This window comes from Puntigrus tetrazona, chromosome 22, assembly GCF_018831695.1.
Source record: "Puntigrus tetrazona isolate hp1 chromosome 22, ASM1883169v1, whole genome shotgun sequence".
NCBI classification, from domain to species: Eukaryota; Metazoa; Chordata; class Actinopteri; order Cypriniformes; family Cyprinidae; genus Puntigrus; species Puntigrus tetrazona.
The window spans coordinates 16,275,992-16,296,999 of NC_056720.1; the positions used below are offsets into that span (position 1 = coordinate 16,275,992).

The following is a 21,008-nucleotide window of genomic DNA, read 5'->3' on the forward strand; positions in this document are numbered from 1 at the left end:
ACTTTTTAGACCGTAAAAAAAAAACATTTTTATATGTAAATCAAGCTAAATGTTTCACTGTTTTACTGAATGTTACTGCTTATTATTTCTTCCTCTCTTTATTTGTAAGTTTGACCGTTATAATCAGCCAAGGCTTGGAAATACATATAAATAACATATAAAAAAGTAAAAACAGCGCAAACTGTCCCTTTAAGAACACTCCTCCTAGTAGTGATTGTGTCTATTAATCTGTTAATCATCTATTCAGTTTCTCCAAACAGTGCTCTCACTATATAAGACGACTGATTAGCTGGAGACGGGACTCTATTGAGGACTTTTAAGGTCACTGACAGTTTCTGTCACTTCTCGAGCAGCAGGGAGTCCGTTTGCCTCGTCATCTCAGATTTCATCAAGTGCTGAGGGCCTTTGATTGGCTGTAGAGCTTGAGTGATGGGAAAACCGCTGGCATGTCAAAGGTCAGAGCTCAGACGTCTCAGCTGTGAGAACATCTCCCTGCCATTACTGCTGCGTCCCAGTAAGAATTAGCACAGAATCAAAATCAACACGGATCTGGACACGTCTGCGTCTGAGCAGAAACACGCAGGGCTACCGTACAGTCATCAGTGCCAGCTTCCCTCAGTAGTCCCCTGAAGTCGGGTGACGCACACAAGCTAATAAATTAGACTCTGTTTCCTCTCTGAGGCCTCGTATATAGTATGCGGTGAGGAGAATATAGCTGCTTTTTAATGCTGTTGCTGTTTTGGTGATTGTTTAGATCGCTGCTGGCTCTTCGGGAGTGACTCAACACACAAGAATTGTTCCATATAAACTTAATAAAGCACGGCCAGAGGCTAAAGATGACAGCTTGAAGAACTTGTGGTGTAAATATCATTTGCACACTTGAGTGTTACTAACCCTAGTGAGCTCCCTAGCTAGGAAGTATTTTAAGGTGACGTGAAGGATGTTTCAGAAAGTAGGCAGCAACATTATGCCGCTGTCAAACACAGATTTGCTCAAATTTATTAGGAGGAACACAGCCAGCTTTATGTTTGTCTTGTATTGTTAGTTTTGCTTTTGATGCATAGCATTTAGCATTATAAAAAAATAATACATACAATGGAATCAATAGTGAGCACTATTTGAACATCAAGCAGAGTCGCTTGCTTTGTAGGGTTTCAAAACAACAACTTGTGAGGACTTCCTTTTTATTGTAATAATTGTAATTGTCTGTCCTGTCCAACCTAGCAAAACGCTAACATCAGACTGTACTGTGAGCCAAGTGCTATTTGAATGTCACCCAATGAAGAGTCTTTCAAATCAGTCATTTTTAGAGACAGTTAGGACGTTTTAGAGGTCTACATCGACACAGATTTGTTCTAGATTCCACCAAACTGTTTCTGAACACCAGAGCACATGTGAATGGCACCTTAAAAGGCAGCTGTCTATGTTTTGTGTGTCAAAACCGACCTGTCCTTGACCTGTAACTCATTCTGAGTGTCTTGCACGTAACGTCTGGAGTCTGCGGCTGAGAGGAAGCTGGCTTCACTATGGTTTGGACCAGGCCTTCCTCTTACGCCATAAATCAGATTTTCACACAACAACCATATCATTTTTACCAATGGTCCCGGAACTAGCTACAATGTTTCTCATGTAATTTTGAAGATCTGTCTGTACACTAAGTGCAATGAGATTTGATTTGTAATGACTAAAGCATGGGCAGAAATGGATTTCTTTATACTTTTTTATAGAAAATAAATAAATCTAAAGCATTGGTGAATAAATGTGAACTTGCTTAGAAGGATACAAGTCTTCCAACGTTCAATTAAATGGAAAAGGAAACAGTTTGATTGACAATCAAGAGAGTTAAGAAAATTTCATGAACTTTAAGAGACCGATTAGTAAAACTGTGGACAACAGTTCTGCTGAAAAACTGTTTTTCTAGATAGAGATCAGGCTTTGACTCAAAACTTAATTACTGATGGAAATCAATACCGTTATTATGAACAACGATACAATTGTAATACCGCTGGATATTAGATTATCAGTTTTCTAAAGTCTTTAGTGCAATCAAAGCATTTATCTTGTGGTGACGGCAGCAACACTGAAGGAGCGTCTGAACAAGAACAAAACTGGATTGAAAAAGTCTGTTTTGGATTTGTCAAAACGTCTTGCAATAAAACGGATTTGGCGAAGCAAAGGCTGCGGGCGACTGCTTAATGACAACTAATAAAACATTAAGAGTTCCCCAAGAGCTGTATAAAATATCTCTACTGACTGTTAAGAGACAGTCGTGAAGGCCAACGTGACCACACGTAGAAAACGAGGACGTCCTCATTAGATACCTGAAACGTGCCAGAAAATGTCTCAGTTATGATTTTAGTAATAGAAGTCAATGGGAAATTGTAAGTACACTGTGAGATTGACAGTGATGTTTGTTTTTTTCTTTCTTAGTGTTTATCCATGTCTAGATACATTGAAATCTCATTACAGAGCTGTTTTCCAACTGTTTGTTCAGGATGATCATAATGAATGTTCAAGGTGTGAAGGTTCTTCTTGTCATTATTTTGGTCCTGTATAAACAGGTCTGGAGAAAACTGGCAGCAGGCCTCTAGTATGTTGATCTGCTCCCAAAGCAAACCACACTACCTTTGAAGAAAAGACATTTAAGTAGGTTATAAAATAAAAGGCGTGCTTTGAGTAAAAATAGACTTGAATTAAATTCAAAACTCTTTTTGTGGCTTTTATTTCAACTTTAGGGCTTTCAAAACTTTGATCTTTGCTCAAAACTAAATGAAAAGCAATATATTCCTCTCGAAGTATGAGAAACCTCATGATTCATGGGAAAATATACAACTGGATTTGTGTGCGATTCATGAAACTGGGAGTCTCTTTGAGAGTGGGAGAGGCGTTAACATCAATATACCTCCTCATTTATCACACGTTCATCAGTTTCCCTGTCTTCTCTGATCTGTCTTTTTCTCTCATCTGTCCAGAAAGGCTTTCTGTGGTGATGGAAGACATAGATGCACCCCATTTCAATTGACTTCTCTTTCCTTCGGGTCAGCGGCAGCTAGTCGTTTGAATTGCCCATAAGTCCTGGTGTAAGCTGTGTTCTGGGTCGCCAACATTAGCAGAAGTAAATGAGAGTAAACGGGAAAACCAAAGGCATCGTTTATCAACTTCTGCTTTTCATTCTAATGGAAAATAACCGATGCTTTTGTATGAATGGATTTATAAACCCTTGTTGAATAGTTACAATTTTAGGACTTTAAAGAATTGTATATTTGGCTGGATTTAGTTTAAAAATGGCATCTGCTGTTGTTTGTCCCTTTCTATTTATTAGGTCAGTATAAAAGGCTTTAAAAATCATTGTCTCTAAACACTACAGTATATTGTTTATGTGTCAAAAACAGTCCAATGTTTAAAGTCATTTACTGCCAATAACTACAGACCCCCTGGAAGTCTTTACTAACTCAGCTAGTATCAAATTCCCTTCAGATGTAAACAGTGTGACTTACAACATAGCTACAGCTTACGACATGTTCCCGTATTAAACCCTGTCCGTCTGTCCATACATCTATCCAGTCCCCACTGGGTTCGAGGACATCCTCGTGTCCTGGCTTTATGTCTTACCAAACACTATGTAAGCCTGGTCTGTGAAATGTCCCACCGATGGTAATTCATCTTCCTAGTCGAGTTTAGACTCTCCCTTAATTTCTCATTTGTGTCCTTGCGTTTGTTTTTATAGGCTTTGTGGGACTTTGGAGCAAAGATTAGGAGTTTGTTGTATTTCCTCAAACTCGCTGCTGATGCCAAACTTCAGATCACTGAACCTTTTGTCAGCTAACACTGAGAAATAACATTAGAATAAAACATTGGACAAAAGATAACATTACATCAAATCTCAAGACCATTTACAGATTAAGAATTAGTGAAGGATTCTGCTGAAAGTCAAACGATAGCTTTGTTTGAAACACAAAAGTTTATTTGTTGTTCATATGTAGTCTTGTTCTCTTCCTGGGTGGAAAATAGCTGTATAGACTTTAAAAAAAGTTGTGTTCCACGCATAGAGTGGGAACATACAGGATGAGGAAATGATGTCACAATTTTTATTTTGGGGTGAAGTGTACTTATAATGCAATAGGACCTAAGATATAGCCTTGGGGAACACTGTTTATCACAGGCCTGTGAAGTTGGTTAAAACAACATAAGGGTGAGCAAATAACAACAGATTTTTCTTTGTTTTCTAATGAAATAAAATTAGTTGTCCACATAGTAATAAACATTGACTTCCCGTTCAACATGTTGAAGAGCCCTGAAGGAAACATAAACTTCTGTTGAGCAGCGCATCCCACTGGAGATTTCTGTGGCTGTGACCTACGTGTTTCTGAGTTCGCTGCCTGTTTAGGAGGAGTGTGGACTAAATACCTCTCTCTGATGAGAGGCCTCCGCCGCGGCACCCTTCTGCCCCAGAGATGTTTTCTTCATTACTCTCTGGAACGACGTAATCTCTCTGAGGAGCCACTGGGTGAATGTGTAATTGCTTCAGTCCTAGATTTAAGGTGTTGAAAGTGTGCTCACACACACACACACACACGGACACGCTCAAGGACGTAGGCACTACTTAAGTGCAGTTTTGAGAGATGTCAAAGTGAAGTGAAACCCAAATCCTTTCAATGACCTGACCTTAAAAGTCCTTGCTGCTTTGTTCAAGACTGACTATCATTATATATCATCGTTCTGAAAGACGAGAGTCAATGGCTTCGGCATTTATCACCAATTACCACAAGGCTGCTGTGATCTGTTCTACAAGTATGATTAGAAAAAGTCAGCACAATGAGCATGATGTTTAGGCTTTGGGTGGACGTTTTGTCCTGCATTTCATAGAATGAGGTCAGGACACTTCAACAAGACACAACTGAAATCAGAGAGTAGATATGAATGAAGAAGAAATCTATTTTCGAAGGTTAGAAAGAAAGAAGGCAGATCAGAATGCCTGACATGGAGGCTTTGTGCTCATGTAGGAATCTGTTAGAAGTTAGAAACATACTCCTCAAGTAAACAAACACAGATGCAGCCGCTCGGTCAGAGCACACAGTCTTAGCATCTAATACATACTTGTTGAGTGTTATGTGTACTGAATGAGCAAATACAGTGTACTTCAAGTCAACGTTTTTAAAAACTGTTGTTGCGTTTACTTATAGGTTACTGAAAGAGAACAGCACCACGACTCTGCGATTTGTAATCCTTTAAAATCTAATGTTTTAAATCGTTTTGTGTTTCATAGACAGAATGAGAAGATACAGGCTTAGAACAACCTGAAGACGAAGAAATCACGTAATTTTTATTACTATTAATTATTCATAACCATTCCTTTAATGGATGGATTAAACCTTTAACTTTGATGGATAACAGGATGATTATTTTATTCAGTATTACATTTTAAGTTTATAGTAATTAAATACAAAACTTTTTTATTACGATTAAAAATATTTTTTAAATACACGACATACGAGTTTAAATGGAAAGTGCCTTTAAGTTTAACACACAGTATATGCTAGTAAACCTTAACCACATTAAAGATGTGATTCTGAAGTGACATCAACTAAATGATCTGAATGAAAATCAGTTTTCTTGCTGGGCAGGTGTATCATTTTCTTCGTAAGTATTTTTAAAAGATATATGTGTGCTATTAAACCTAAGCTAACAGTTAATAATGTAAAAAGGTAGACACCCCATCCGCCTCAGGGAAAGTGTTTTGGACTCTGTTCTTCTCTTTCCTCTAATTAGCAGCATTCCCTTCCCGGCTCTGTTTAGCGTTAACGCCCCGACGGCTTCATCTGCTCTGCGTATCTCCTGCCCCGCGTTGTCGTGGATATGAGGGTCTTGACTGTGACATCAGGAGCTACATCCCACAGGTCACATTCCTGCTGCCAAAGGCCTGGGCTTTAACAACGACATAGACTTGTAATAAAAATGTTTTACTGTCTTGCTAAGATCTGGCCTCTGAGGAGTATTGGAAAAATAACCCAGCTTAATTTAGTGGTTCTCTTTGAGTATGCCACTGCGAACAAGTCAAAAGGTCTTATATTTCAGGATATATAAATAATCTCATTGAAATGTCCCACGTTTTCAAAGGTTATGTGGGTGAATCTTCACTGTGTTCTGATCCTGTCTGAGATATTCTTCACAAATCTCTCTAGTAAACTCAATACGTGGTGCAGCTGTCAAAATGAGAACGATGGGTGCGATCTGTGATGCAAAAAAATCCTGAGACATCTATCCAGTCTCAAATGCCAGGAATGTTTCTTTTGGTTTTCATCCATGCGTCCGTCAGAAAGAAAATTCCCTAAATGTGCGGGAGTTTAACTGGTAAACACCAGCGGGAAAGTCTCTGTGTCTGCCAGCAGAACGTCATCTTCTGTGTTTAAATAAGCGCTTTAAGTGAGGAAGTTGACTCAAAAATAATGAATAAAGTCAGTAGTTGAAGAACGAAAGCTGAGTGAGGAGAGCAGTGCTGGAAGTAAACTACACTTAAAGCTTTAGCACTGCGACGTTACAGCTACATTAGACATGTGCATGAGAAAAGGATGTCTGAATTTGTATTTTTGTGTGAACTATTCCTTTGTACTTAGCCATAGGGCCTCAGATAAAGCCTTGGGGAACCCCGTGCATCAGATGCTGGTAGACAACTGGGGGAATAAGTAGCTACTGAATTTTCGTGTTTTAAATAAAATGAAATTTGTTGTCTATAGTTATAGCATCAGCTTCCTGCATGTTCAACATGTTGAAAAAAATAAACAAATAATCTAAAAACATCTTTCTCAGTCATATAAAACATACACACAGGTGTTTTTAGCACATGTTCCAGTAACAAGCACCATTTCAACCAGTTAGCAGGACAAGATGCTACTATTACTATGTATTGCACACAAAGCTTTCTAGCTGAGCCAAATCATGCTAGTATTTGTTACTGTTCATTCAAACGGTTCATATGAGACTACTAGATATGTTTTAATATGTCAATGTTAACATTAGCTACTCTGTTTTCAGGTATTCATTTACCAGTGCACTGCAGTATAGGCTTGGTGGCATATTTGTTTTTGATCAACTATGATTTTTCCATCAAACAAAACTCTACACAATAGAACAATTGCTACAAAAATAGCTACATTTTTCAATAGTGTATATTAATCAAATGGTTCGTACGCCAGATTCAAATGAGCTATTACGCTTGACAAAACAGCCTTATCATACTAGGATGCGTTAGCTTCTCCCTACTTAGTTAATGTTACAACAAGCTCAAGAACTAATTAGTTGGGTTCTTTCTACAGATACAACACAGTACTACAGGACTGCTGGCTTACAGTGAGCTGAATCAACTACAGTCTTCCCCCCAAACAAACGTCTAAGATGTGAACCTGAACTGTCATGTCCCTCAAAGCTATTTCAAGTCTTCTTTGTTTACTTGCTCTCATTTCCTGTCTTCTTTAGCTGGGAGATACCTGCCAGCAAAACAAGTGACTCGTCTCCATTAAAGAATAACGTCTGGTTCTGTGTGTCGCTGCCCACCTTTGGACGTCTCTCGTAAACACGCGGCGCCCCGAGCTGAGGTACACCTTCTATTAACAGCCCTGAAGATAATGGGGAGCACATTTACAGCATAGGTCCACGACATACACAACCTTCGTGAGAGGGGTCACACACCGGGGCTGATAATGACAGACGGGCAGAGCCTGGCAGCGTCACTGATGTGAGCCACGTATTAGTGCTGTTAAACTATTAATCACGATAAATGTTTTTCTTTACATAATATATTAGTTTATACTGTGTATATTTATTATGTATATATGAATACAAACACATGTATGTATATATTTCATACAAATATGTCATGTTTGTATATTAAATATATTTATATGTAAAATAAAGATATAAATGCATTTACATGCAAGTACATGTATATATTAAGTACAGTATATATTTAGAAAATATATACTTATTATTTATATCATATAAAAATGTTTTAATATATAAACGTAACACTTTTTTTCCCTAAATATATACATGCATGTGTGATTATTATATACACATTATACATATAAACACAAACATGTGTTATGTAAACAAAAACATTTATTTTGGTTATGATATAAATACTTCATGTTTTTATATTGTATATAATAATACAATAAATTGAGTATTTTTAGATGCATAATTTTTTTACATAATTTTTAGCAATATATTATATTTACTTTTTTTTTATGTTTCTACAAATCACTAATAATGGACTGCAGTATGTAGGAGAGTATTTTTTTTAAATGACTGAAAGTGCCATTGTTTTCATATTACATAAGATTTTAAATGTATTTCTACGTCAGGTGTAATATTATGTTTAATTATTACATTACATTTTACTAAAACAATAAAAAAATAAAAGCAGACTAATTAAGCCTGTGGATTTCCAGGAAGCAGAGGTTAATGGCCCTCTTCCTCTGTTAAAACAGCTCGACCCTGCTGACGTCCTCACGGCTAAACGCAAGCAGCTTCTTTAACTGAAGAGATGATTTCATCATTAGTCTCTGTGAAGATAAACGCCAAAGCAGTCCTGACCTGAGTGAGAGAGCTGCAGTCGAGGGATATTCTGCTTTCCAGCATCGCTGGGCTTTATGAGAGACGGCAGCGAGTGGATCAGAATCACCAGCAGCGGACCGGCGGTCCTCCACAATCCCACAATCCTCATCTCCAGCTTCCTGTAGTCTGACTGTACAGGACGTCTTCTGTCACATCACCTCCGTAGTGCTGGAGGAACAACAACAGACTTGAGCATATACACTGAAACACCGACATATTTAGCAAAATGTTTTTTATACATTTTTTAACAATATTAGTACTAAAAAACACTGAACTGTAATCTGTATCTGGACTGTACCGTCTTTTAAACTTTTACAGTACAATATCTGAACCATTCACATACTATTTTGTTTCTGTAATCTAATTCTAATCAATATAAAATAACAGTAATATAATTTATTATAATTATAAAATTTACATTCATTAAAATGTATAGAATATATATTTTTATTTTAGTATTATTTAAAGTTCCACAAATAATTTATATATAATAATGTAACTGGACTATATGATGTTGGATAATAATAGTATATAGTAATTAAAATTTCTAATGACTTTTAGGACACATTAGTGCAATATACCACATACCATTTTACCATAACATTGTACCATTATATAGTTTCTGATGCTAATCAATATTAAATAATATAATATAATATAAATAGCTATTTGTATGTATATATATATTTATTTATTTAGTTAATATAATTATTATATCATATAAATACATACAAAGTAATTTTGACCATTGCATAATCAATAAATAATGTTTCCGCATTGAAATCCAAGGTTTCACTTTTAGATTTGAGTCAAAATGATTGACCAAAAGGCAAATGTGAGATGGAGACCCCAGCCTGCTCCTCATTAATCCTGTCCATGTCTTCTAAACAGAGAGCAGAAAGCGGCTCGTCCTCAGACTTCAGAAAGAAGCGTGTGAGCGGCGTGCCGAGCTCGCGACTGCTCGAGAACCAGGAGGAAACCCGAGCATTGTTTCCAGAAAGGTTCCCATGACTAATCAGCTGCCCTGATCTTTATTTCCTTTCCTTTAGGAGGTCGCCCTGCGTAAACAGATCGCATGCGCAACCCAGAAACACTCGAGCCGCTTCCTCCTGTACATGCTAACCGCTAGACGCCGCTAAGACTTCAATCCGCTGGAATGGATTTCAATTGTCTGTTAGCAACTTTCGTTCGTTTCGCGCCATAGAAAGTCCAACAATCGGCGAGCTCATTGAGAGAGCGGCAGGTTTTGTGTTGGCGCTCAGGGGAAGCATTTTCCCATGATGAGGGTATTGTATGTTGCGCCACTTAGACTCGCGAGGGGACCCCTGGGGACGGTTTCGACGCGAAAAAATGGGCTGGAGCTCAAACATATGCAAAATGAAGATAGGCTTTCTCTATTGCTCCATTCATCACCTCAAAATCTAAGCTCATTACGCTGATGCTCGGACATAATAACACCATTCAAGTTCCTCGAGTGACGGAAACCAAATGCTCCCTTCGGTACGCTGATTTATCACCACATTTATTACCGTAGCATTTCAATGTGAGATTATCAGATAGACATCGGTCCTGGTTCTGTTTAGATGAATAGTGATCATTTGAGTTTGTCTCTATGTCAGATTTGGAGAAATGCAGCACTGCATCCCTTGCTCTGAATGGGTGCCGTCAGACTGAGAACATCACAGCAGACCACTACAGTACTTTACTTAATATCTTAAGAGGTGAAAAACTGAAAATCCTTCCTCTAGTGAAGAAGCCCATCTCCTGATGTCTTCTCAAATCTAAATCCCCTGACATGTTTGTTTAGAGATGGCTTGTAAACGCTGCCTAATCTGTGCAGATTTCACTCCTGATTTCACCGAGATGACTTTTCCACCGGAGAAAGATAGATTGTGCGTTATCTATTCATATCTCAACTGGAAGCAATGGTTTGAAGTTAAAAACATCTTGATAATGGGTTTGTTTCTTATAAACACGCAGCTTTTCACTTTACTTGTAGATTATTGAGACGTTTTAATCAGCTGACGGCACCCCTTCACATTAACGTTACGTTTCTCTAAACCTGGTGAGGAAACAAACAGCATGCCTCGGTCTCGGGGTTGATTCAGCACAGGTGCTCTTATTAGCTCAAACTCATTAATCTCCCAGAGAAAACAGAAGAAAACATATTATTCCTGGCCCGACGTCAACTATGTGTGCGCTGTGCAGGGTGGTGAAGGTCTGGCAGATACTAATACAGGCTTTTCTTCATCAGAGTACTTTCTGTATTCAGCAGAAATGAATCCAGTTGGGAGAACAGGAGAGATCTGAATTATAGTGTATTGAAAAGGTCCCTTCTGTGGCCTGGGTTTTTATAGAATGAGTGGGATTTGGTTTCAATCGTTATTAATAACTCTTTGGAGATTTGTTGCGTATTATGTACTGCTACTAAACTCGTGGCTTATTTACTTTTGACTATTAGCATAAAGTCTCATTCTGATACATACATATGTATAACCAAATATATACAAGAAGGTTGTTTTTACTTATAATAAATTGCATATGTATATATATATATATATATATATATATATATATATATATATAAGTATATATATATATATATATATAAAATATTCCCTCATAAATTAAGTATAAAAAAAAATATAATAACAACAATAATAATGTCATATTTATTTCTTTTAAATACTACTCTAGTTAAATTATGTAATTAAATACTCATACAAACTCTAGTCATAATAATAATAATAATAAAATTAAGCAATTAAATAACAATAATAATATACTAAATATTTATCATTATTATTATTATTATATATAACAGTTCAGTGTTTCAGAAGAAAGAAAGAAAGAAAGAAAGAAAGAAAGAAAGAAAGAAAGAAAGAAGAAAGCCGGACATAAAATAAATGTGTATATTCTTTGTAGTTGTAGTCGTCTTAATAGCTGGGTGAAATATGGATGAAAATCTAAATTTATCAAACTTATTTCAAAACGTCTCATCTAGTCCAAATAGTAAAGTATGATCACGTGTAAACCTTGAAAGCAGTGTTAGATGAATCTGATCTAGACAGCCGTAAGTCTTCAGCTAACTGTGGGAAAACGGTCAAGTTTGGGGAAGAGGAAGTAGTTGATATGAAGTCACTTCCAGGCGACAAAAGCCACGAGAGAAATGCAGCTCGCTCCGGATACAGAGCCTGTTTCTCCGTGGAAAACTAGCGTCTGTCAGGGTCACGCTCCAGAAAGGACCTCATTGACAACCTTGAAGAGTCAGACACTGAAGAAGAACGGGAAGAACGATCCCAGCAGGGAGACACATGGTCTGGGACTTTGTGAAAGTAATGGATGAACAGTCTCACTTCCTCCTGAGCTTTGAGAGACAGAATAGAGAGAGCAGCGGGAGTCTGATCCATACGGGGAAAAAAACATCACTAAAACTCTCACTTCACCGTGTGTGGCTTTTACAAAAAGATTCATGTTGTTCAAACACCCAAAAAAGAACATAGCCTTTGGTAAACATAATAGATGTTTCAGCAATAAATATATATATATATATATACCATCAAAAAAACAGTAAATTAATATTTATATTATCACAGTATTATCTATATCACAATGTAGCTTGTTTGCTTAAAATAAACATTTTGGCAACATTTTTAAAATCTTTGATATATGTCATTTTATATATCCTGACGATTTTATATCAGAATATAGTTATTCTGGTTGAAAACTCAGTTACAAAGTACTAACTATATCTAGTGGTGAGGTGCTAGTAATACTGGATGAAATCAGTAGTTTGTGAGTAATTGAAACTTTAGATTCTTTAGATGCAACTTTTAATTCTGACTTGTAAACATGTAAATGTTAGTTTATATCTCAACATTTTAAGTAAAAGGTCAGAAATAAACCGCAAGACATAAAGTATGAACTCGCAGTTCTTCCTTTAACTTTTCTCCCGCAATCATCAGAATCATACGCAATCGCCTATTTGTTCAGGTTGTGTATTAATTACATGTGCTACAGTCTACAACTTGAGGCAATACACTTCAATAAAACAGGGTTGTATTTTCCAAAAGCATCGTACACTTGAGTACATCACAGATCCACTGAAACCAATGGAGCTGCAAGCAACTACAATTAAAAATTAAAGACTCTGAATGCTGATTGGCCGAACCACATTCGTAGACGTTGCATTTCACATTTTTAATCGTCCTCATGTTGACTTGTTAGGGACTCTTTCCAGTTTCTTCTGTTTAGTTGAACTGAACTAATAGCCACACAAATATATGGCATAAATTGCACCACATGTTCTGTCCAGCTTTAATTGGCTCATTAAAACTACCAAGTTACATTTAACTGTATAAAATAAAAGAGAATTCAGAAATGAGCAGCCAAACCCGAAGCGTAAAATGAGCTATTCATTGAAAGTGTCTGTGTGAATGAAAGAGGCCGGTGGAGCTGTGAAAAGACCTGCTACAACACTGGGATCAAGCAGCCGAAAAACAAGCAGCCCAGCCTCCTGTTAAACACGGCCCTGTTCTCTGCCTGACACCGAGCCGTTCACAAGTCATCAGACGCTTTATAATGCTAAACTCCACACTTTGGAGAAGCGACAGATTCGTCAGGTGACTGTGAGTAAAGTTTCTGCACGCCGGCCGAATGAAGGATGCTTTACCACAACTCTTACTTTTGAAGACTTTGTGAGCTCATTAAGAAGACTTGGGGTTTTCAGGAAGGATTACAGTTTCTCTGCAGCATAATACAGACGAACGTGTCGAGTGCTGGAGGGAGGGAAGGTTATCTGAGCCTGCTTACTAATGACTAAAACCTGCCTTTTATTAAAAAAGTCATCTGTTCCTTTGTTGTGATGTGTTTTATGGGTTTCATGTAGAAGGTAAATTGAAAGTTAAGCTCATAAAGCTTGCAATACAGATGTGAACTTTTACGTAGACTGTTGATTGCTTATGAAGTCACGCTCAATATATCAAAACCTGGAAGAAATCCAGACAAGAGCAATTGAGGGTTTATTTATTGATGCGTTTAATAGGTTTTTGTGATATTATCAAATGCATTGGGATATTATTGGGTACTTTCAACCATGACCACTTTTGGGCTTCTAATATAGTCTTTTATGCTCAACAGGACTGTATTTATGTGTGTTTTGAGCATGGTAGGAGGCAAATTGTGAACATTGAGTCGGACAATAGCCTCAGTCCTCAACAGATGGACCCCCTGGGCAGGTTAACCTCAGTGTTTTGCCCCGTGCGTGAGATCTTCCTACGACCGATCTGCTCCTTCACGTACCAGCAGATACCTGCGTCTGGAGACCAAATGAAGAGAGACAGATGATCTGTCCACTTCAGCTGTTACCAATCTGACAGGATCCAGGTCTATGGACACCTCTTCAGGAGTGATGTGAAGGGTGCCTTGAAAGGCCAGAAGTTATAATAATATTTAAAAGGGTGAAATATCTGCCTCGTCTTGTCCTGGGATCTGGATCTTCACATATACAGCGCTGATGAGTAATGTTATATTTACTAGGCCTCATTGTTTCACGATTCGTTGAGCAAATTCCAGCAATTCTTTTTGCGTGTGTTTCTTTTAACCATTTACCAGCAAGAAACAATGAGATAGGAAGTGTATTATTAGAGTGGAGTTAGTGAATAACACACAACACTTCTACATTTCAGTTACAACTCAGATATTATGATCCTGTCTCTGTTGAAAGGTTGCGTGCTGAAAATACTGTTTTAAGGCAATAAGAGGATTTAATATTGTAATCTTAAATTTCTTGGTGGGCATCTAAGCAAAAAAAACCCCAAAAAACAAAACACGAAAGTATAGCAAAACAAATCTAAAGGAAACTAAACTAAAAAGCAAACAAAACAAAATCACAAAACTAATCCTAACCAACAAAAGTAGAAAGCAATGAAAAATAAAACAAAGTAGGAAAAAACAAAACAAAAAAGTAGAACAAAAAAAATAAACAGAAACAAAACAAGAAGATTTGTCAGTCTTTCATTAAACCAAAATAATATAAAATATGTCATTTGAGACAATTCTGCAAATTCTATGCATGATTGAAATGTATTTTAATCTTCTACTTTCATACAGTCAATCTAAGTGTATATTAAAGCTCCATAAAACCAAAATACTGATTTATAACCCACCACTTCTTAGCCATCGCACAATTAATTCCAGAAAAGCATTTAAACTAGTCCTTCTCTTTCTTTCTCTTTCTTTCTTCATTTCCTGATACTACAGAGCATGAGCAATGTGTCCTATATCAAAACTATATGTCTTGGAAAGTAGTGTCAAGGAAGATTTACTGTCTAGTTATCCGCTGGATGTTTCTGGTTCCTATCAGCATCCAGGAAGACCATCGGCTCTAAATTGCACACAACATGGAAGGATTTCAGCACACTTAATCTACGATTGTCTGGTGGGGGCCTTTCAGAGCCGTTCAGTGTGGTAGGCGCCAGATTCACTTCTCTGCACCCTAAATAACGTCCAAAATCACCACGAAGCATCCGAAAAAGAGCCTGAGCTCTGCTATGGTCTGTGGGAAACAGTCCACGCTCTTCTGGGAGTCTGACCGAGAGGAGAAAGCTGGGAAAGAGTCAACGATTAGTAATCTGTCAAACTACTGGAGGTTTTAAATCAACACGTGCAACTGTAAGTGAATGACCGTCAAGACCATTACATCTCACCACATTAAAATAAACAGTGTGCTTTACAAAGAGGGGGAATATCCAGCATGTGAGATGTGAAAGTGAAATGTTTGAAAATACAGCTAGACAAATACTTTTAATGTCTTTAGGGAGGGCATGGGAAGAATCGTCTCAGTTCAGGAATGCTGTGGTGTTCATTCCAGACAGCTGATTTTCAGTCAAACAATACATGATGCACATTCCTCCTAACTGGGAAACAACCGTCTAGATGGTCCTGTGATGTTCCCTGGAGAATCTGGATCACTAACCGCTGCACCATAGGAAACCTGAAACACAATGTGCTGAATTCCTCGTTTCCTCCTCTTTTCTAGTAATTGCGAGCAGCACTAAACAGTGGTTTACTTCACAGCGGCATGACCTTGTGATTGAGGACGGCCTCGAGCGCACTAACCCTCTCTTTAAAACACAGCTTGAACCTGCCAGGCATAGGATGAGGAGCTTTTTCCACGTAGGAGATTTCCTCTCAAGATCTACTGCAGAAAACCCTGAAGTCATCCATACAGCCCGAGCTATAGGTGCAACTGAATTACTAGGTATTTCTACATAATGTTTACACTTTAGATGTGGAGGATAAATCTATACATTATTATTGCAGATAAAAGTACACTGACTGCGCTGTAAACAATGACTGTTTAACGGTAAAAACTGAAAATGCTACGGTAAAAACCTGTTACATGGTTAACAGTAAATTCCTGTAAAAGTTACAGGGAAAAAAACTTAAACTGACGATTCCCTGCACTGCATTTCAAAGGTTGTTAAATGAATGTTTATTGTATATTTCAGTCTCGCCGTGATGTGTTTAGTTATATATGTTCATATTTAAAGCATGTGTTTGATGGGCTTTGGTTCATCACGTGACTTTGCTGGATATCAGTTCAAAGGTACAAAACAGATTTCAGTGCTTTAATAGTTGGTACATTAACATGATTATTGAAGTTACATTAATGAAATTATGCCATTTAACTATAAATTTAAAATATAAAAAGGTAAAAACCTAAAATGTTACTGTATTTTTTTACGGTCTAATTCCGGGAAGCACATCTGCCGTTTATTTACTGTAAATTTTACAGATTGTTTTAATACAGTGTAGGTATTTGTAAATTATGTTTACACATCTCTGGACTCTTTGTTTATGGTTTTTGTCTCGTGCCTTGTGTTCCCTCCATGTTCATTATATCATCGTCTTCAGCTGTGTCTTGTTAATTTAGTTAATTTCCTCGTGTATTTAAGTCCTGTGTTTTCAGTTCCGTTTGTCCGATCGTCAATGTCCTGCCTGCCTTTTGTATATTTATTTTTGCCCGTTTGGAATTAAATCCGTTTAAGTTTATTTCGAGTCTCGTGTGCTCAGTCTCACGAAGCGCAAACGTGACAGATATGTTGAAAAATACAATATGGAAAATAAATGTACACTGGCTATAATTTTAGTTATAATCAAGGTTTTTACTATTAAATGTGTTAATTGTAAAACTGAAACTACATTTTTAGTTACGTCTGAATTACTGTATATTTTACATTCTCATTCCTCTTTTCAAATATCAATATAAGAACATTGATAACGATAATAATATCAATTTCTGTTTTTGGTTAAATATATACAAGAATAAGCCACACCCTCATACCGGAGACATCTCTTTCTGTATGCTCAGTATCTGGCAACCACAGCAGCCCCAAATCAAAGAACTGCTGAAACTGACCGAGTCTTTACTTTTTATCAACTTATATGCATATGTTCCATCATTTTTTCAAGCAAATTCTACTTATTAAAGCCAGTGGTTTTACATGTGTTGCTGTTTCAGTTAGATCATCTGCAGGGCTTCTCAGCATGAAGACGTTGAGGATATAATGAAATGAAGAGGATAAAACCTCAGGAGGAACGTGTGGACGCCTACTGTGTGTCTCTATTAAAGAGCTCTTCTCTATACTGGGACTTTTACAACAAAAGAGTGGTTAAAGGCAGCTTGTTAACATTACTGTCTAGACACACGTTGTTTTTTGTTTAGTCTGAGATGAGAGACACCTGCTGGACTTCAATCCCATTTGTTTCACCGTAAAGACACAAACTGGATCCACAACAAAGATTTCACAGCAAAGGCTGTTGTGTAAAAGTGGATAATACTCATTTAAACAACCTGCTTCGAACAAAAACACAAATACAAGAGAGAAATCAAAGTCTGTTTGCTTACGAATCAGATAAAAAGTTGTTACCAAACGAGTCCTGTGTAAATAAATCACCTGCTTTGAAGTGGTTATCAGTGAAAACAGCCCTGAATCTAAACTATAGCTCATATTATTAGTAAATGATAACAGATTAATAAAAGCCACTTCACAAGTCAGAAAAACAACGAATGAAAAGAAACAAAAAAGCTAAATATTTTATTAAGCTGCAAGGTTTTTACTGTTTTTGTTGAGTTTTCAACACCTGATTTTTTTGACTGTTTTTGAATTCTTTTTTCTTGTCATGATTATAAGCTTCAAAGCTCAGTTTGTGAGTAAACCGTTCTTTTGATTTGGACTTTTTCAGAGTTCAGAATGATTCTTTTATGAATCACATCGATCTGTTTCTCCACTTTAACTCATTGATTTGATCTCAGCTCACCTACATCTTGGTCTGTTTCTCACACAGAGCTGTTTTGTTTTCTTTTGACTCGACACTCTTGAGGTACTTTTATTTTGGGTCTTATTATAACTGCATTATAACATTATAACATTATAACTGCATGGGAAAAAGCAGCTAGTTACTATAGATTAGATGGGCATGCTGGAAGTAAGGGTAAGAAGTTCAAAATGTCTTAAAGATGGATTTGTTTCTTGGAAACGCACAGATGATGAACCGGGGAGGATAACAGTGATGTTTTTATCAGCCAGACTCTCTTTCTGACGGCACCCATTCACTGCAGAGCATCTGTTGATAAACCAACATTTCTCCAAATCTGTTCCCATGAAGAGAGAACCTCCTGTATGTCTTGTACGTCCCGAGGGTGAGTGAATCTGAGCCGTTCCTCTCTTTGTGTGTTTGACAGACGAGTTCAACACGAGGAAGAGTGAAATGACTTGGTTTTCTCCGCTGCGTGTGGACATTATTTTGTCATTAATGTCTTTAATCATTCGGGGTCCTCTTCAATGATCTCATAATTCTGTCACTAACAGCAGTAATGTGTGGACTCCTCGTAGAGACGACCTCTCTGAAGCGTCTCCTGCTCAGCAGATGATCAGACTTCTTCTCCGGTGGTCCAGTGACCTCGTTCCAGGCCTGGATGTCAGGCGGAGGAAGCTCGGGCTGAGACTGCTAGCGGAGACAGATTGTTCGAAATCGCATGCTTATTTTGTCTTTGGCCTCTTCCTTTTGTGTGCTGTTTTGGGAACGAGGTATTGCTCCGCTTTTCTACCTTGACTGTTTGTTCTTTGACTTGTGTTTGTGGACCAGTCCCAGTCTGAAACATGGCTTTCAAGCATTTTTTAAAACATCTGACCCTTTTTCTATAAGAACCTTTCTGCACTAGCATCATTAAACAGAAACAACAATGACTGTTTACAAACTGCTGATTATTTATTAATTATTAATCAATAATATTTGTTTAAAAATGCTTTTTGGACATGCATGAAACAAATTTATTTTGTTCAGTTTATTAATCAATATTAATATATATTATTAGTTCATAATTAAGCTAATATAATAATTAGTAACTGATAATAACTGAATCAAAGAAATAATCTGATTTTAAAAGTCTTGTCAAAGTTCAGGCAAAAAATAAAAATAAAATAATAAAATAAATGGGATCGTTCACCCAGAAACTAAAGTTCTGATATTAATTACTTACGCTCATGTCGTTCAAAACTAAAAAAAGTTCATCTTCAGAAGACAAGTTAAGATATTTTTTCATTCAATTCTGATGTTTTGTAATTTCAATGCAATAGAAAAACCGAAATTCCTAACTTTCTAAAATGAATATTGAATCACAGATTAAAGGATGAATGCTTCGTGTACGGAGGCTCAGGAAACTCTCAGATCTCTTTCTGGAGATGAACGGAGGTCTCTCAGGTTTGGATCGACACGAGGATGAGCAACTAATGACAAAACTTTCATTTTTGAGTGAACTATCCCTTTAAGGACATTTCACAAATTCCCTCCAAAATCAATGGACAAAAAATCTCCAGATTCTGTCTGGACGTGATTATAAGGCACTCCGGTGGAACTGAGTATGAAGTATTTCCAGAGAGGACTTATATTCACAGCAGCGACAGACTGAAGTCAGCGTCCTGTCCTTGTTGTTGTCTGCGAATGCTATTCATTAGAAAAGCTAGAGGGCTGTGTTTTGCCTCGGAGCACATTAATTAAAGCCAATTACAGATAGTTTAGTAATCCCTCGGCTAAGCCTTTGAGAGCGATTTGTAGAAGATGAAACGGCACGGGTCAACCGTCTCAATAAAAGAGAGCATCTCTACAACATGTGTGCTTGATGGGAGTTAGCAAATGATTTACGCTAAGTCTTCTAATCCAAAGCAGACAGCGAACGAGTGATACTAAGAAACAAGGACAGCTTTCACACCGATGCATTCGTCTTCCACATCACACGCTCCCGTTAGATAGCCAGCCCGTGATGACTTTCAGTCCTCTATAATCTTCACTCCATTTACCTTTGGCTCTTTGGCCCTGAAGGATTCCAGGAAGAGAAACCATGGCAGGAGCTCGAGGAGACACCTCTGTCTCTGAGATCTGCTGAAGATCTGAAGGTTAAGAGAACTGAAACCTGAGCAGCGTGACGTCACTTGAGCTCACCGCTAAAACATTTTGGCAGAAATCCAAAAAGCATGCACCTAGTAGTAAAACACCAACCTCCATTACTTTTCACACGAATCAGGAGAAGATCTGGGGTCATTTTCCTGCAGTTCACTGTACAGTACTCTGCTAGGACCTTAGCACAGTGCATGAATTGTAAACTAATATATTCTGGTGTTTTGATCAAATATTTATGGCCCAGAAAGAGCGCTGGCTTGCATGTAATCTGGATTATGTAAACCGATTTCAAAGATTTAGTACAAAATAATTGGATTTAATTGTTTTATATCATACGCTCACCAAACCCAGGCACGTGGGGCGTACTATTTATACGCAATTTTATAAAACTGGGCCCCTATATTCAGCAAAGCTCCACACGCTGCATCCTGATCCTGAAGGAATAAACAGCTGCAGATTACAATGAAATCGCTCAGAAACAATGAAAGACAAATATATACGTGATTCACGACCGGCACATTGTGAATCTGGGCTGCTAGTACAATGCTAGCCGCTCTTGTTTTGGGCTCAGTGTGCAGGAATAACATCAGCATTGAGTCTGGCTGAAGATTGAGTTTGTCTGAATGATGCCGAAGTTACTATTATTTGTGGAAACAGCTGGGTGGTGTTTAGACGGAGCTTCCCTTCACCCGGCCCACACCGAGCCAGCCTCGCTCTGACCTTCCTGGGGCAGGCGCCAGACAGCAGGTTCCAACTGGTGCATTGTGGGAAGGAAGCGCTCTGTTTGCCAGCGCATTGTTATTGTTAGGCTGATAGAGAGAAGGGCCAATTAATTAATAAGATAATAGAGAGGCACCACAATGGGTTATTGAGTCATTGACCGAGGATGAGACACACACACACACACACACACACACACACACACACACACA

The 21,008-nt window shown here is 37.7% G+C and overlaps 1 protein-coding gene across 1 annotated transcript in view; it reads right to left on the reverse strand.

Moving 5' to 3' along the window:
- The window catches only part of si:dkey-49n23.1 (semaphorin-3D), a 42,193-nt gene that overhangs the window by 17,764 nt on the left and 3,421 nt on the right, over positions 1-21,008 (reverse strand). The window contains exon 2 of the mRNA XM_043223103.1: positions 8,593-8,781. Within this exon, the coding sequence (XP_043079038.1) occupies positions 8,593-8,722 (130 nt within the window). The 5' untranslated portion in view covers positions 8,723-8,781. The remainder of the gene's footprint in view (positions 1-8,592; positions 8,782-21,008) is intronic.